At 43.8% G+C, this 18,005-nt stretch overlaps 1 protein-coding gene across 2 annotated transcripts in view; it reads left to right on the plus strand.

Moving 5' to 3' along the window:
• Positions 1-3,271: 3,271 nt before the first annotated feature.
• The window catches only part of NECAB2 (N-terminal EF-hand calcium binding protein 2), a 161,585-nt gene continuing 146,851 nt past the window's right edge, over positions 3,272-18,005 (plus strand). For both annotated transcript variants that reach the window (XM_072980537.2, XM_072980538.2), the window contains exon 1: positions 3,272-3,400. In XM_072980537.2, the coding sequence (XP_072836638.2) occupies positions 3,365-3,400 (36 nt within the window). In that variant the 5' untranslated portion in view covers positions 3,272-3,364. The remainder of the gene's footprint in view (positions 3,401-18,005) is intronic.

Here is an 18,005-nt window from a genome sequence, read left to right on the forward strand (position 1 = left end):
AATGGAATTGCAACTCTCAAATGAAACGGGAATTTGCTCAGATATATTGCCAAGAGGTTTTCTCTCTCTCTCTCTCTCTCTCTCTCTCTGAGGAGGCGTGGTTTTGGGAAACTGCACAGTTAAATAGAAAAGCATGCACAGAACGATGAGATAATCCACTGATTTAAACGTTTCATCCTCTCTTTTTTTAACAAATTGCTTTGGATCGCTCTCCCTTGCCCTAACCCTCACTATGGTAGCAACTTATGTATGACATTCTCTTGAGAACACCTTTTAATAGCATAATCTTATAATAATCCGAGAACTGCAGAGATGGAAGGGACTCTATGGTTCATCGAGTCCAGCCCTTATTAAGGAGGCAGGATGGGGGAATTGAACCCCCCCCCCCAACCTCTGGCTCTACTTAGAAAACCCAAGAAAGGATAGATGGAAGTCAGAACTGACTTGATGGAATGCAATTACCAGTATCATTATTCTTGCCCCAGTGGAGCCAAGGTGTCTCATAATGAATTAAAACCAGATAGTAAACACAGTTTAAAACACCCTGAGACATACGGTAAGAAAGTCTTGGCCTGCTGGTTGACTTCTTAAGGGGTTGCATTCCCCAGTCTGGAAGGAGCCACAGAAAAGGTCCTCACTCAACAAGCCTGTGAGGGCGATGAGACCGAGAGGAGGACCTCCCCGGATGGTCTTAGAACTCGGGGTGGCTCAGATACCCTGGACACCAGCCACAAAGAGTGTGTGATAGTTCATGAGCACCACTTTGAATTGCATCCAGAAGCAGATAATATCGGAGCAGCAGAAGGATTAATTCTGCAGAAGGGCATAAGGAAGGTGCCCCCAAGCTTCCACAGCTCTCCGTGGTCAGGGAGATAAGTTGTCACTTGTCACATCCTTGCCGGCAAGAACAAGGAATTAACACATTCTTCCCCTCCTTAGCAAGGGTGATGAGTAACTAACTTCTTGGCACTCTTGACTACAGTTGTTGCACCAGGGAGAATGCGGCTTTATGCGAATGGACTACTTGTGCACCAAAGTGTCCCTTTTTTATGCAAAGCTGCCAATGTTTGCTCAAAAATGTTCAATTTATGTAGTGGTGTGGGCTTAGGTAAGATATGCCGCAATATTGGGTAAATCAGAAAAACAGAATCTAATGTTGTATCCATAGGCAGAAATGAGTGTATGCAGTAGGACCCCACTTATCCACAGAATCAGTATCCACTGATTCCCTTACCCACAGTCTGAAAATAATAAAGTTATTTATATTTATATATATTTCTAAAGATGAAGTTACGCATATCATTCTCTATTAAAATAGTGTTGTCTATAATGTATTTTTTATTTTATTTATTTTTGGACTTATATACCGCCCCGTAGCGCTACAAGCACTCTCCGGGCGGTTTTTACAATTTAATTATACAGGCTACACATTGCCCCCCCCCCCCAGCAAGCTGGGTACTCATTTTACCGACCTTGAAAGGATGGAAGGCTGAGTCAACCTTGAGCTGGCTACCTGGGATTTGAACCCCAGGTCGTGAGCACAGTTTTAGCTGCAGTACAGCATATTTTTCAGCATCTGTGCAGGTGGGGCTGAGAACCAATCCCCCACGGATACAGGGGTCCCACCATCCCATTTTATGCTAAACGGGTGCCCTCTTCCATCCACTTTTCTGGTGAGACACGTCCTCTTCTTTTGGTCATGCGTAAGTGGCCGTGCTACAATTTCTCAGGAAAAACTGCCTGGCTTTGCAGAAGAATGAGCCACCGAGGTAACTCAGATGAGGAAGAGGTTAAAGAAGGAATTAACCATCACAAATAGCTCAGTGTTGAAATAATCATTAAGGAGTCCCATGGCTACAGAGTAGTGCCTTTTTCAGAAGAGGCTGGCTCAGTTACTGTCCTTTTTCCCACAACGAAGCAAAGCGCAACAAAAGGGCTTTTGAGCTCCAGAATGGATTCCTCTCTCTGTGTTTGTGTTCGCTCATGGCTGAACAAGAGGCCAAGTCATGATGGTAAATGGCTCCACGTCATTTATAGGAAAGCATCTGATTAATCAGCTGATTAGACGCAGGGAACCAGCCAGTGTCAGCCCAGATTACAGTCTAACAATAGCGGGTAGTGACTCCTCAACCACAAGCCCAAAGCCTTGGCAATAAGACCTAAATCTTTTGATGAACACGTCTTCCAGAGCCGGCCTTCAAAAGCTACCAGCTGCCTTTTGTGCATCTGAGGCCAGCTTGATGCAACGACTGGAAGTCCATAAAACTTTTCCGATCACGGCAGAAAATCTGCCGCTGGTCTGCGTCCCAGGCTGTCCCTTAAAAGGGGGACGCCGACAGCAACAGCCAGCAAGCCCGCGAACGGTCCTATTTCTGCCTCTCCGTTTGTGAAAAAGTTCCCAGTAAAGGCACCCAGTTCCGCCTCCCAGTTCTAGCCACCTTCTGTTTTTTATACGGTGGCCTTCTCTTTCAGATCACTGGTTCCTAAACTGGGGGGATGCCCCCCTCCCACTCACCAAATAAAAGTCAGAAAAATTTCCAAAAAGGGCGCAGGATTGTGAAACTTGTTCCTAACAATTATTTATTTACCAGCTCTGGCTTTAAAAAAAAAACCACTCCTTTTCAGGTGTACCATGACATTTGACATTTATGGGTAACAGTGTCTTTCCCATTAAATTCAGTTTGTTTCCAGCCTTACTGAAAGAAAATTACATTTTTTTTTCCAAATGAACCATTTGCAACAAGGAAACTGTGCTTACAGTTGTTTTTGGCTACTGCATTTTCGTGGTTTTACTAAATGTTAAATTACCGGTATGAATTGAATGTTTTTGCTCAAAGGGGCTTCAAGAATATTCAAGACCAGGTGGGAAGCCCTGGAAATGTCCACATCATCATCATCATCATCATCATCATCATCATCATCATCATCATCATCATCATCATCATCATCATTATAGGCAGGGTGCCAGAAAGATGGGGAACTGCTGTATTCAAAGAGCAGGGCTCTTTCTGGACTGCACCATGTTAGAATGGGGGTGGTGGAGGGAAGGGTTGTACCACTGGCTTCCTGCAATGGACAAAATTCCACCCCCACAGAAATGTGTTACACCGGAGTAAAGGGTAAATTAGAACCTGAAGGGAGGATTTTGCTCTGCTGCTAATGCAATGAGTTCATATCATGTGACTATACCTTCCTGTTCATCCTCACTCCACCCCAGCACAGCTTCATGTGGTAGGGTCAAGATCCAGGTGTCCCACATCAGCAGAACAATGTGTAATGCTGCTCAGGTGCACTGAAGCAATTCCTCAGTGGCACTTAGTTTTTCCTTCCTTTTTGGGAAGGAGCCTTGAAGCCGAAATGAGGAATGGGTGGATGCTCTTGCAATGAGATGAATACCCAGGTAAGACCCAGCCACCTTTAACACCATAAAGTTTTACCTGTGAAGTTTTACTTGCCTGGCGCTTCCCTGATGCATGTCTTCCAAGAACAAGCCAGGAAGACAAACAGATGCATTTCCTAACTTTCTTATTATTGCAACCACAAGTCAGCTGTGTTAGATATCCAAGACCAAAAATATAATAGCACAGTATGTCGTATTAGCAAATGATGCAAAGCAGACTGAAATTCAGACTGCAATTAAGTATGAGTTCCTGATCTGATGACTGCAGTGATTTAGCCATCGGTTTTCTTCCTGTATAAACTGCTGCAAAGATTTTTGGAACCTCAGCTGTATTGGGTTTATTTCAATGAGAGTTTTGGTGGGTTATAATCCACTTCTTCTGACATGTGGAGTGAAACAGAAACAGGGATATGCGCATGGGTATGTACACAATTGTATTTCATGGAGTCATAACAGGAGTAGTGCCTCCAGCTGATTATGAGGCAGCACAGTCCCTGAGAGGAGGATGATATACTTCCCCTTGTGTTATGATGAATGGAGGAGAGCCAGAGGGACTGAGTAGATATTGTTATGTACAGTTAAGTTGCTTCCAATGTAGGGCAACCCTTATAATATCCTTGAGGTATCTAAGATATTCAATAGGGTTCCCATGGCCCAGTTGGAATTTGAACCCAGGGATCTATCCGCTAGACCACACTGCCTGTCATTGGGAATCTCAGAAGGAGAAACGGATTCTCTCACTCTGTTAAACCTTGGCAAAATGGGCAAAAACAAACAAATTGTATGACAATTGACTTCCTTTGGAACATGGCAGCCCAGAAATGCACAAGAGAAGCAATATTGCCAGAAAAGGAGGCAGGGGGTTGTTAAATAGCTGTAATTTACTCATGGCTGGTTGGGCAAGCCTGAGGACATGTTTCTAATCTCTACTCTCATTATAAGTACCTGTTTTTCACATGTATCAATCATCATCATCATCATCATCAAAGACTTAATGGAGACTCTTTCCAGGGTTTTCCAGGTAGAGATAACTCAGAAGTGGTAGACGATTCTGACCCTTCCTTTCTCCTGGGGGGCAAACCTGGGGCTGTGTGCAGCTTGTTCAAGGCCACCCAGGCTGGCTCTTCTCCCCTGAGGCACGGGGGGGGGGGGGGGGCGCGGGGAATCGAACTCCCAACCTTGCCCTCTGCAGCCAAATCGTTAAACCACTGAGCTATCCAGCTAGTCAACTGTATCATTATACCATTTGTAACATGGCTCAGGGGACCAGTTGCAAAGAAGGTTCTGGGCAACAAAGTGTGGGTCCAGTTTTGGTTGGGGTGTGGGAGTGGCGCAGAACGGGAATGGTCTGAAGGTGCCACCCAAGAGGGCATTGGCTGGCTGGCTGGTTGGCTGTGTAGCAAAAAGAGACTTGCTTCAGGAAAAGGGATTCTGGAGTGAGCCTGGCATATCAGTGGGTACAGCAACTGGTGTTATGAACACTTACGACACATTCTTGGCTGCAAGTGAGAAACATGAGCCATGGCTGCTGCTGTTGAGTTGGATGGGGCTGAAGAGGGAAGAAGTCAGACGGCCAAGGAAGAGTTGAGGAGGTGGGGTTGGGGCTGGGGAGAAAGAGATTGACAGCCAGGTGGCCAGACTGGAATATGGTTTCCACAGTCTATCATCTTGAGGAGGCTTTGGTGCAACTCAGAAGCAGTCACCTCCTCTATCTGCTGCCAAGGAGGAGCGTTGACCCCCATAACATTTCTTTTCAGAGGTAGGGTGTTGATCAAAACTGTTATGTGCCAAGCAATCTTCCTGCATCCAGAAATTCGCCAAATTCATTTTGCATCACTTTATTAAAACTTCAGGGGATTTTCCAATGACATTTTCTCTTCTTCCCCTTTTTTCTGAAAGTGAAAATAAATAGAGCAGAATTTGTTTCAGCACCTCTTGCCTAGGGATCATGGGAGTTGTAGTCTAACACATTTGGAGGATACCAATGTAGAGAAGGTGGCTAATCAATGCTGGGGCTTGTAGTCTCTCCTTCCTTCCTTCCTTCCTTCCTTCCTTCCTTCCTTCCTTCCTTCCTTCCTTCCTTCCTTCCTTCCTTCCTTCCTTCCTTCCTTCCTTCCTTCCTTCCTTCCTTCCTTCGTATCAATGCATTGCTCAATTTTGAAATTATGGACACATACAAATTAGGTAGAATTAAAAACAAATAGATATGTTAAGAGAGAAATCATTGTCAATTGTGGTCCTAAAAATGATAATTTTGCTCATCAACAAAGTTGCATTACAACGCCTCTGGAAGTGAAGGATTGGCCGGCTATATGCTGTTGCCCGAGCGACGCCCGAGTGTCCTAAACAATGCTTTCCCACTCTTTGTAGAGGCTCCTTCTATACCCCCCACTCCAAAAGAAGTAGTCTCAAAAAGCAAGATTCTCATGATACTGGGATTCCATGAGCAGTGAAAACTGCACCATGGTGTCCTATGCATGTTCTGCCTGCATCTGCTGATAGACACATCTGCTTTTTCTGGAGTAGCAAGGTACAATGATTCATGCTTTTCCTTTCCTATGCGAGGGCTTTAAAATGTCTACGACAAACAGGAGGTGTAGATTTGAGAAGGGCAACCTGGAACCTCTCCTTCCTAGTCAGAGAGAGTCAATGTCTAGCTTAGTCAGGCGTCAATGTCTGTATACAGTATTTCTTTGGACCTAGTATTCTTTCTGAAGGCAGCAGGATAGTTTAGGAGGTGAGGACAGGCTGTGTGACAGTCAGCTTTTCCCAAGAGAGAGAAATGCCCATGGGGAGGACAGTTGAGACAGGGCCTCGGCTTTCATCTGTGACCTGTAGTACGTAGTTGTTTCACTCTGCCTCATGGCAGGGCTGGTTCTGGTGGGTGGAATCATTCTAGACCAAGAATCGGTGCCTGCTTGAGGGCACCATGAGATGTAGCTTTTGAGGAAGAATGGAGGAGGTGTGATGCCCCCTTTTGATACTGTTCATCTACAACTCTTGTTAGAGCTGATGGATTACAACACTGGTAGGACCATAAATGGCTCATCGCCCATGGATCACCATGTGGAAGGAATTTCAGCACCAAGATCCTGTGGGTTCTTGGTTTTTGTTCTGATCATTCCTAACAGATTGCATAATCCATGATGGGAAGGAAGAGTCTTTGAGATGCTTTCCTCCAATGAATTCCAAACGGGTTTGGCCCTAAAGTTGGGGTTCAAGATTTAGCCCGCGTTGCCATCGCTTCCACCTTGATGAAATGGAGCCATGTATGTTTTTCGTCCACTTGGCTCTTTCTAAGTAGCCTGGGAATTGGAGGCATTGGGCAAATGGTAAACGGCAAATTAATTCCCTAGCAAGAAAATTAGATTAGAATACGGTTGCTGCCAAGCTGGGTTGTTCCCAGGCAATTAGAACTTTGCTGGCAAAAGAAGCGAGTAATGGCCTTTTCGTCCTGCATTTGCAACGGTCCTTTCTCGCAGTAAAATTATGCTTCTGCTTTCGTGCTTCTGCTTTCATCTAGAGTTCGTTTCTTCTTCTGACCAAAGATGCACCCTTAAGAAAATGCCATCCCTGGGTATGTCTGTGGAGGTGTGGAAATGTTTGCACACCCAGGCACAGAAAAGCCCAGTGCGACTGCGCTGATGCTAATCTACCACAAGCCTTTTTGTCCAGCCTGCGAACATGCGCAAGAGATTGCTGATGGCTGGTAGATTAGGTGGCTGCCTGGTTGATTGCTTGCTTGCTAAAGGAAAAGCAGGTTTGGGAGGGATGGTTTCAAACTGCAGAGTCATGCTTTGCACCCATGGACTACCTCTCCACATATTTTCACAGGGTTGAATGGAACAGCATTGCTTTTTAAAGAAGCATGTATTCATTGGCGTATGTTTGAAACATTGCAGAGGGAAATGCCATTTGTGTGTGTGTATTGTGTGCACCAGGTCACACACCCACACAACTTGGAGCACAGCAGGAGTGTTTGTGAGGGGGATGGATTAAGCCCACCTCCTTTACATCTCCAGGAGCTTTCCCGCATCATCTTTAATCCAGCATAAGCCCATCACGTGGTGTTTTCTTGTGCGATAGGCTGAGTCTGGGTTTCCACATCCACCCATCCGTCCATGACTTTTATTTGCAGATAAATATTTCATTTAAATTTATTTATTTTTATTAATTGCCATTGTTTTCCCGCCCAACGAGTGGCAGAGTTACTACGTTGTCATTTAGTCGTGTCCAACTTCGTGACCCCATGGACCAGAGCACGCCAGGCCCTCCTGTCTTCCGCTGCCTCCGGAGCTGTGTCAGTTTCATGTTGGTTGCTTCGCAGACACTTTCTAATTCTAATCTTTTAATACGGTGGACCCTCGATTTACAGACGGCTCGACTTACAGACTTTTCGAGTTACAGACTTCTCTGGCTGCAAAATTTAGATTCGACTTGCAGCCAGAGAATCGACTTACAGACCAGAAAAAAAAACCCAAAATGGAATAAAAATAGAATAAAAACCACTGGTTATGGGATTAATCGGTTTTCAGTGCATTGTAGGTCAATGGAGATTCGACTTACAGACTTTTCGACTTGCAGCCACCATTCCAATACAGATTAATTCCTTAAGTAGAGGGTCCACTGTACATGTTGGCATCTGAACTGTGAGCTAACAAGTTGTGTGCCAGGTTTACTCTGGACCAGTTTTAGTTTTGTTTTTAATTTAGTTTCAGAATCTGGACCAAAGGTGCTCCTATTTGTGCAACTGTAAAGCGTTTCCAAATTCTTTGTTAAGGTCTTTGTTTGGAGATATTTATGTTTTTCTGGCAAAACGTATTTTGGTAACTGCCCGGTCTTGAGCAGGATCTTAGTTTTAAATACTGAAGCCTCTCTTCCTTCCCATTTCATTCAGCAGACATTGTTATAAATAACCCGCCAAAACCACAGGGAGACATGCAGACCGCTAAAACATAAGATAAGGATCCTGGCACCAGCCACGCTGGCACCTTCTTAAGAAAACCAGGTCTGTTAAAAGCATCAAGTCTGGCATATAAGAGGAGGCATAACTGCCAGCTAAGGCGAATAAATAAATAAGTAAATTTTAAAAATCCCAGATGTGACCTGGGTATCTTTTTATCCTGGGTCACAGTCACCCCGTCCTGGAGCTTCTGCTATTCTCCCTAGTGGAGATCATTTTCTGTCTAGTGATAACGGCCTCGCCAATTTTGTGAGCTTGGCTTCCCTCTGTCGTGTTGGAGCCTTTGATTCTTGCTCCGGGCACCCACTGCACCCCAGCATAGCTGTCATTCCCCGGCAGTCAATTTTTGACACACACCCACACACCCATAACTCAACAGTCAAAGGCTCATAAAGGCAGCAACGGCTTGTCTAGAGGATCTTTCTCCTTCACGTTATTATCTTCTCTTCGTTTCTCTCCTGGCAGATGCCAGCGGTCAGTGGGGCTACTTTTGACATGGCAACTCTAAAATCACGAGGGCCACGTTGCCTCCAAACCAGTCTCTGGGTCCTTCAGCGAAGTTCTGTTTTCCTATGCTTCTTTTCCAATGAAGTTTGCCTTCAATGATCAGCTGTAGCTCTATGTACTCTTAGTTTCCCCTTATATGTCTGAACACGCATTCTTCAAACCTTGGGTCCAAGCTATCTCAAGGACCATATCTCCCTATATCAGCCAGCCTGGGTGTTAAGCAAATCAGTGGAGGCCTTTCTCTCAGTCCCACAACCTTCACAGGTGTGTTTGATGGGGACACTAGAGAGGAACGTCTCTTGTCACTGCTCCCAGACTCTGGAACTCCCTGCCACTGGAGACCAGGCTGGCCTCATCTTTGCTATCCTTCTGCAGGCAGGCAAAGACCGTTCTCTTCAGGTAAGCTTTCACTTAACAAGTGGCTGCCTGAGTGGGGTTTTTACAAGGGTGGTTGCGCTTTATTGCTTCGAATGTATTTTTGGTACTGCTTCTGTTTACCGTCTTTCAGTGTAGTATTTGTTTGGTCCTTTTTAATATTTATATACGTATTGTTTTTAGCTTTAAATATTATCTTTTAACAGTGTAAGCCACCTTGGGCCCTTTTTAAGGAGAAAGACACGGTAAAAATATTTTAAATAAATAAATAGGACCATATATACTAGGAGTGTTGAGTTTCGTTTGGTTGCCGTTGCTGTCAGCGTCAATAGAGTAGGAGACCCATCTTAGCCATTTCAAAGATTGGAAACCTTAAATGATGGCTGGGAAACCACAAAATGTGTGTTTCTAAGGCATGGGGCTGGACCAGATGGGGGACCCCGATGGGTGAATCGGGCCCCCAAGAGGGCCTGATTCATCCCCAAGACCTGAGATCCCTCCCTCGTGTTTGACAAGGCTGCTTTGGGGGAATAAGCCTGGTGTAACAACCATTTGCAACGAACAACACAGTTACACTCACTGACAATTGTAACTTGAGTGTCTGGCATTTAGCCCTGTATTCAGCTTCTCTCTCTCTCGCTCTCTTCCACCCCAAGCATCTCCCGTTCTGATCGCGCGTCACAGGCCAAGTGAAAACATGAATGATAAGCCTGTTGACAGGTTACATAACGCTTGGCATGACTTGGAGGGTAAATATGAACCTATTAGCAGATTAAAAAGGGCAACACCCTAAAAGAGACTCGTGGTTAGGAGCTGCTCAGGGCAGGCTTCCCATTTGTTACCAGTGAAACCTTCCTGCGGCTACGCATTACGACAACAGAAACAAAGAGCAGACCTTTTTAAAAAAATTTAGACTTTATTTGTGTGAAAGCTCACACATCGCTTTTCTCAGCAGGGAAAGAAAAGATTCTTGTGTGAATGCCATTGTCCCATAAATAAATAAATAAATAAATAAATAAATAGATAGATAAATAAATAAATAGATAAATAAATAAATAGATAAATAAATAGATAGATAAATAAATAGACAGACAGACAGACAGACAGACAGACAGACAGACAGACAGACAGACAGAGTGCTGACTCCTGTCCTCTAAAGAAGCCGGTCACAGAGACTGGCAAAACGTTAGGAAGAAAAACCTCCAGAACATGGTCAAACAACCCAAAAAAACCTACATCCGCCATCGGATCCTGGCCATGAAATAAATAAATAAATAAATAAATAAATAAATAAATAAATAAATAAATAAATCCACACAACCCGCAAAAAAAAATGGACTCCACAGAAAAAGAACTACTAGGCCTACACATCACTATCAGCCAAAAAAATGAGAAGTGAAGATTGGGACAAGATTGATAACCTCTCTTACAAAAAGATGGAAAAAGAAATGATGAACCACACAGCCAGACAAAAACAGAAATTCAACAAATGCCAAACAAGCCAACAGAAACCTACATTAGACAGCACGCGTATCATCATCAACCTATCAGGACGTCAACTCTCCCCAGAAGGAACCTCAGTCTTAGCAAAGGAGGAAATTTTGCAGTAACACCCAGCAAAATTCCTGTGGAAGACATAATTGCCAACGTGGAATCAGCATTATATCATCTTCCAGAAGAAAAAGCAGAGGAAATAAGAGGGGAAGTGACTAGGATCCTACGGAAAGCAAAAAACCCCAAAAGCAACATAAAAAGAGAGGAGAGAAATGCCATCAAGTCCCTGAACTCAGACCCGGACATCATCATCCTGCCAACAGACAAAGGCGACGCCACAGTAATTATGGAAACAGATACTGCCTGGATTTGTTTAGGGCAGTACAGGGGGGGAACATGGTACCCCAGTATCCTCTACGCTAAAACAAAATTTTATAACACCTGAAATGAGCGCCCAGTGGGCATTTTTCTCAATTTGTAAATTAACTTGCTTTGTTCTGTAATGAATTTTCTAGACTTAAGCATGGAAGTCTGATTTTTCAAGTCTTCCTGAATTAGCTCTCTCCAACTCTGTTATGCTTTTAATGGCTAATTATGTATTATCTATACCAGTGGTTCCCAACCTTGGGTCCCCAGATGTTCTTGGACTACAACTCCCAGAAATCCTGACCAGCACAGCTGGTAGTGAAGGCTTCTGGGCATTTTAGGACACTGTGTCATGATTTATTTTACAAAAAAATAAAAGTCCAAATGAAGAAGCCATATGTGAAAAACTAAATATACCTTATGATTCAACAACATCTGAAGACCCGAGGTTGGGAACTATTGCTCCATACCATTTTCTCCCCCTGATGGGTCACAGAAATCAAGGGGGCTCTTTTCACTGTATTTACTCAAAGGGAAGGAGGACATTTCTGCCAGTTTCTTCCTTGCCAGCCCAAACCCACCACCTGGCCAAGCCATGAGGGTATGGAAAGGATTTGCCATTCCTTTTGCCTAATTGTGTGTTAGAAGTAGAATGCAAGGGACTGTGTCTAAATGAGCCAGGATATTTTTCGGTGCAATTGCTTCTGAGTGAAAAGGAATCCGATTCCTAACCTGGAGACAAAGCCCATGGGAGACATAAGCAAGAATAAAAGACCACCAGAACTACAGAGACCTAAACTCAGGGGCTTAGTTCTCTGGCTTGTAGGGCCAGAGGCTGGGAGTTCGATTCCCCCACTGGGCCTCTTTGACAGGGGCTGGACTCAACTAATAGCTTGGACTCATGCCATTTAGGACTTTCTTGGTTAGAACCTAGAAGACCCCCTGGAAAAGACCCTGATGTTGGGAAAGTGTGAAGGCAAGAGGAAAAGGGGACAATAGAGGATGAGATGGTTGGACAGTGTCATCGAAGTAACCAACATGAATTTGACCCAACTCTGGGAGGCAGTGGAAGACAGGAGGGCCTGGCGTGCTCTAGTCCATGGGGTCACAAAGAGTCGGACACAACTTAACGACTAAACAACAAACAACAAGAAGTTAGAACCAGCACTTTGAGTTCTTCCCAGAAATGGATCAGCAACCAGGGGAGATGCTGTAAAAGAGGAGGTTATGTGATCCCCGGTTTGGAATCAAGCACTATGGTATACTCTGGTGTAACTCTGTGCTTGTTTGTCCCTGTTTTTTGCCTGCCCAACTCCGTTGTCTAGGATGGCTATTACTAGACCTTAGTGAGGAGGAAAAGAAGAAGCAAACTTTCTTCGCTTTCTGCCTCCTCTTGCAATCTCTAGACACTTGCCCACATCCTTCTGATCCTTTTCTGCAATGCTTTGTCTTGGCTTTCGTCTTCTGTTTTTATTATGGCCTGCGGTGAACACGAGAGAACCTCAAACCTCCTTACGTGCTTCATGATTTCCTCCCCTTAGCCACTCATATCAAGAGGCCTTACCTCAAGCAGCTTTGCCTGTTGAGACAGAAGTGCTGTTTTGCCAAAGTCAAGGCAATCTGCCTGCTTCTTGTTTGGGCTTAAATGGCTTCACCTTGGGGTTATTTTAATTGTTTGACACATGTAAAGCCAAGGGTCTCTAGACAGAGCTGTAATTATCTTCTATGTGAGCAGTTCTGTCTTGCGTCTCCTAATCTCCGGATACCAAAATGCACACATCCAAGAACAGGGCGGGCGTTTCTGCTGGTACCCTCTTTTGTTCATATTTTCAACCTTTAAGTCATTAGGGCCCTTTTATTCTTCACGGGCCGAGCCCATGCCAAGAGTATTTCTAAATTACTGCAAATCCAGATAAGCCTCTGTAGGAGCCTACAGCCATTTTACCATTAGCACCTAATGTATCTCTGTTCAGAAAAGTGAAGGATTAATTTTTTCAAGGCTAAACTTAACTCTTCAAGAGAGAAAAGAGCATGCTGAGCTGCAGGAATGTCAGACTTAAAAAAAAAATTAATATTAAACTCTGCATTTGTGGGAAAGTTTACAATAAGGGCAAACATTTGTCTTTACTGTACCTTATTCTAACTCGCAATGACAGGGGTTAGCTCCATTCTGGACTTAAAAGGATTCCCAATGGGAACCTCATTGGGATGATTTGGAACTTTTAAGCATTTCTGGCTCTGAAATCAGATTCTAAGCAACTGATATTTGCCTTTGGACAGAAGAAGGAGAACAGATGTTTCAAAGAATTCTAACACAGCCTTCTGGGAAGGACAAGCCCACCCTGAATTGAGGGTTTTGCTCCTTTCATTTCACAGTAAACCGTTCAACACTAACATGAATGTACTGGCTGGCTGGATGGCTCAGTGGTTTAGGTCTCTAGCTGCAAAGCCAAAGGCTGGGAGTTCAAATCCCCACTGGGCCTCCATGTAAAAGAGCCAGCCTGGGTGGCCTTGGGCAAGCTGCACAGCCCCAGATTTGCCCCAGAAGAGGGGAATGGAAAAAAAATCACTTCTGGATATTCTCTACCTAGAAAATCTAAAGAGAGTCACCATATCAGAATTGACTTGATGGTGATGATGATATTTGGGGTAACACTTTCTCATTACTCCCCCCTCCTAATTTTCATGCATAATTTTAGAATGGCCTGGCTATTGATGTGTTTTTATAAGGAATTTAATAATAATAATAATAATAGCAACTTCTTAGTTATGTGTTATTATACATTACATTCTCAAACTTGCACTAACATTAACAGGTTTAAAAAAAGACTAAGGTATTTATCAGCAAATGAAACTTTTCAGTAATACTTCCCAGATTTAGTACAGATTAAATGATAGAAGCCCAATGGCGTGGTGGTTATCATGGGCTGCTAATTGTAAGCAATTGGAGTATGGCCTTTGACTGAGATGCCTTCAAGCTGTGGCCAACAGGGTCTCCAACCGTCCAGTGAAAGCAACACTGTGATTCTGGTCTACCTAGAACTGCTAGTGTGTTCTGCTTTTTTTCTGGAGCTGTCCGGTAACCTGCTGTCTTGAGTAGCCATCTCCCAGTGAAAGCAGAAGCTTGTCTTACAACAGCGTGCCTTGCTGAAGCAATCTGTGGTTCCTTCTTTAAGAGAGGTGCTGATCATAAAACACTAGTCACATGTCAAAGCAAAGTGGGAGGCATTGAAATGGTATTTTTAATTCCTTGCTTTGTGCTTGAATAAGGGCTTCCTTCACTCACTTTCTTCTTAACACTGGCTTTAAAGGGGGGGAAATGCATGCTGTGCAGACAACTTATTCTTTTAATTATCACATGTCATCTGTTTTTCAAAGAGAGATGCTGCCTATGTAAGAGATGCATTGTTTCTTAGAAGGACGTTTTTTGACAGTGAGTTGTGTGATTTTACAATATTTTGGTGCTCATTGGTGCACCTTAGAGAGAGGCAGCCATGAGTTGGTTTGAGGTTGAAAGAATGGAGAGGATTATTGATTCACAATGGGGAGCTCTGTGTGTGTGTGTGTGTGTGTGTGTGTGTGTGACTTTTCTGGTGTTATTGAGTTTCTGCTTTTGTTCCTCCTTGCCATTCCGGTGACCGGTCAGACCTAAGAGGAAAGAAGGGGACAAAAAAATATCACCATGTCAAGTTTGTCCTGACTGTAGCTGAGTCTTGGGTGAAGAGATCCATCCTTTTAGTATAGTTAGCTCTGCCGATCACCTTATAAAATCTGGAAACCCCACCTGCACCCAAAGATTGATGACATACACCTTCAGAAGTATGTTTGGTGGAGACATGGGAGAGGGGGACTTCTCGGTGGCTGCTCCCTGACTTTGGAACTCCCTCCCACTGGAGGCCAGTCCTGGCCCCCTATTGACTGTCCTTCCACAAGCAGGCCAAGATCTCCCTCTTCAGGCAGGCTTTTGCTTAATGGCTTGCTGCATTAAGTGGGATTTTTAAATGGATGTTTGTGCCTTTCTGCATTGAATGTTTTTGGATATGGCTTACGTATTCATTGATCTTTTCGGTATTTGTATACTCAATATCAGTACCAGAATGTGCCTTGAGAGATAAATTATGTTCTTGGACATATGAGGCATAGGGAATCGTGACTGCTACCTTGATTTTGTGGCGGCTGAAAGCTGACACACCTACTCGGCAACAATCTCCCAGAGCAGCGAGCCCCAACCTTAGGTCCCCAGATATGTTGTTGTTGTTGTTGTTGTTGTTGTTGTTGTCGTTGTCGTCGTCGTCGTCGTCGTCGTCGTCGTCGTCGTCGTCGTCGTTGTTGTTGTTGTCAGTACAACTAGTAGTTTTATTTATATGCCACATTTCTCCCAACAAAGGGGCCCAAAGCGGTTCACAACATTAAAAGTCACACCATTTAAAAACACAATAAGTTAAATATTAAAAGTTCAACTAAATAATGTATGATTTAAAATACAATTAAGAGATTAAAACATGAGAACATAAAAAAGCGATTGTGCCTTATGCTCTTCGTCACTCTCCCCACACACATCCTGGCCTCTCCTCTGAGGACTGCAAAAGAAACAGGATAGCTCCATGAGGGATGAGGCTACTAGACAGTGACAACGGCTAGTAAAAAAAAAAAATTGCTCAGGTTCTCCATTTTTGCCCCCCCCCCCCATTTCTACCCACAACCATGAAAAAGAGGTGGACGTGTCTCCTGAATGATTCATGCACTCTTTCTACCAACAAGGGGTGTGTGTACTGCTTATTTTGGGAAGTACAGCTTTGTAACAATATACCTACAAAGAACAACTCCAAAAGCCAAGAATTATGCAACCGGGTGCATAATTCAGCTCAGGAATTGTTTTACAGTGAGCTAGCGGTGAAGGTCTATTTAAAAACCACTGCCACCCACCTTTCTCTGTTCTACATCCTGCCAGGCTGAAGATGGATGGGTCCAGGAACTTGCTAGCATTATGCATATATTACATGTCAAAGCATAACGCGTTTAATTCTGCCAGGTATTGCTAAGCTGCTTCGGGGGGAAATCTAGGAAGGTTTACTGACCACCAGTAAACATTCCCAGGCTTGGTTCCCACATAGAGGTTTGACTACAACTCCCATCAACCTTTATTACTGGTCATGCAAATTGGCAATGATGGGAATTGTAGTCGAGCCCCCAATGGGGAGGGAGCAGTGGTTGCAAGAGGATAATGTGAATGTTTAGACAGTGCCACACAACATTTCCTTGTAGAGCGGATGTTGTGTGCCATCAAGTCACCTCTGACCTATGGCGGCACGTTTGAATGAACCCTCTCCAAAATCTCCTGTCTGCAACAGCGCTGCTCAGCTCTTGTAAACTTAAGCCTTTGGCTTCCTTTAGGCAGTTGATCCATCTCATATTTGGTCTTCCTCTTTTCCTGCTGCCTTCCACCTTTCCCAGCATGCATGCCTTTTCCAGAGAATCCTTTGCCTTCTCGCCCTATTGTTGTGCCCCAAAATAGGATGCAGTCATGTGGTGCTATCTTCTGCAGGTTTTTTTAAATTATTATTTTTAAAATTTTGATTTGTAAGATTCCCTTGCTTCCTTTACTAAAACAGTGGGTGAATTCCCGCTCCTAGAGGCCCCCAGGATCAAGGATTTCCCTTTTAAATCAGGGACAGTCCTGCCGTGTTTAATGTAAGGAAAACTACCATTTAAAAAAAAGAGCAGACTTGGAAGCCGCGGTTTTCAGCTCAACGTCCATCAGGATGATTTTCGCCTTGCCATGTTTAGATTTAAACCTGGATTTTCCAGAAATGCTGGAATTCCAGAATCAAGTTAGGAAAAGACACGTGTTCTCTGCACAGTCCCATGAAGACCTTTACAAGGAAATTAGAATCAGGCTTTTTCTCTCTCTCCCACACCTCTTTCAGATGTACTGTGTCCTGCCTTTCAAAAGCTCAAAAGGTTTAGGTGAAGGGCTCACTCTTGTGGCTGCCGTGTGTAATTTACTCTCCCTGCATCAATAACAGTTGAACTACAGATCTCTTTTATTCAGATCTGTTATTGTGAGCTGTGCTGTAACTGAGTTAAAGCAGTCCTAATACGGTTTCAAGGTAAGTGAGATAGTTAAGGAGTGGTTTTCTCAATTTCACATAATATGGATCCGTGACTGAGAGGGGATTTGAACCCCCGTCTCCTGAGTCCTTTGTCCATCTCTCTACCTGCACTGTCCACCACACCCCTTGGCATACTGATGGTGGTTTCCTGGTGTAGGCATGTTAGATCTATCATAGGAAAAAATAACTAGGATTGCATTGTATCTCGAATACCAGTATTGAATGAAAATCTGCAAAACTTGGTACTATACACCATTCTACCAAATAGGTTGTTTTTTAAAATGATCAACCTGGGATTACCTCAGGAGATCTGCATGTGGATAAAGGATTTTCTGACAGATAGGCCACAGTCAGTAAGGATGGGATCCCACCATTCTTCTACCCTGGTACTAAGTACAGGAGCTCCCCAGGGCTGCGTGCTAAGTCCCTTCCTCTATTCCCTGTACACACATGATTGCACCCCACTATATAACACCAATGCAATTATTAAATTTGCGGATGATACGACAGTGGTGGGACTCATAAATAAGAACAATGAGTCTGCTTATAGAAAGGAAGTACAAAGATTGATACTATGGTGTAAAGAAAATCATCTCACACTTAACATCAAAAAAACTAAAGAACTCATAATTGATTTTAGGAGGAAGAGAAATGTACATTTACCACTGTACATAAACGGTGAGGAAGTGGAGAGAGATGGTAGTTTTAAATTTCTGGGTACTTACATCTCAGAGGACCTCTCATGGACTATAAATGCCAACATGCTAATAAAGAAGGCACAGAAGAG

This window comes from Pogona vitticeps, chromosome 10, assembly GCF_051106095.1.
Source record: "Pogona vitticeps strain Pit_001003342236 chromosome 10, PviZW2.1, whole genome shotgun sequence".
Taxonomy (NCBI): Eukaryota; Metazoa; Chordata; class Lepidosauria; order Squamata; family Agamidae; genus Pogona; species Pogona vitticeps.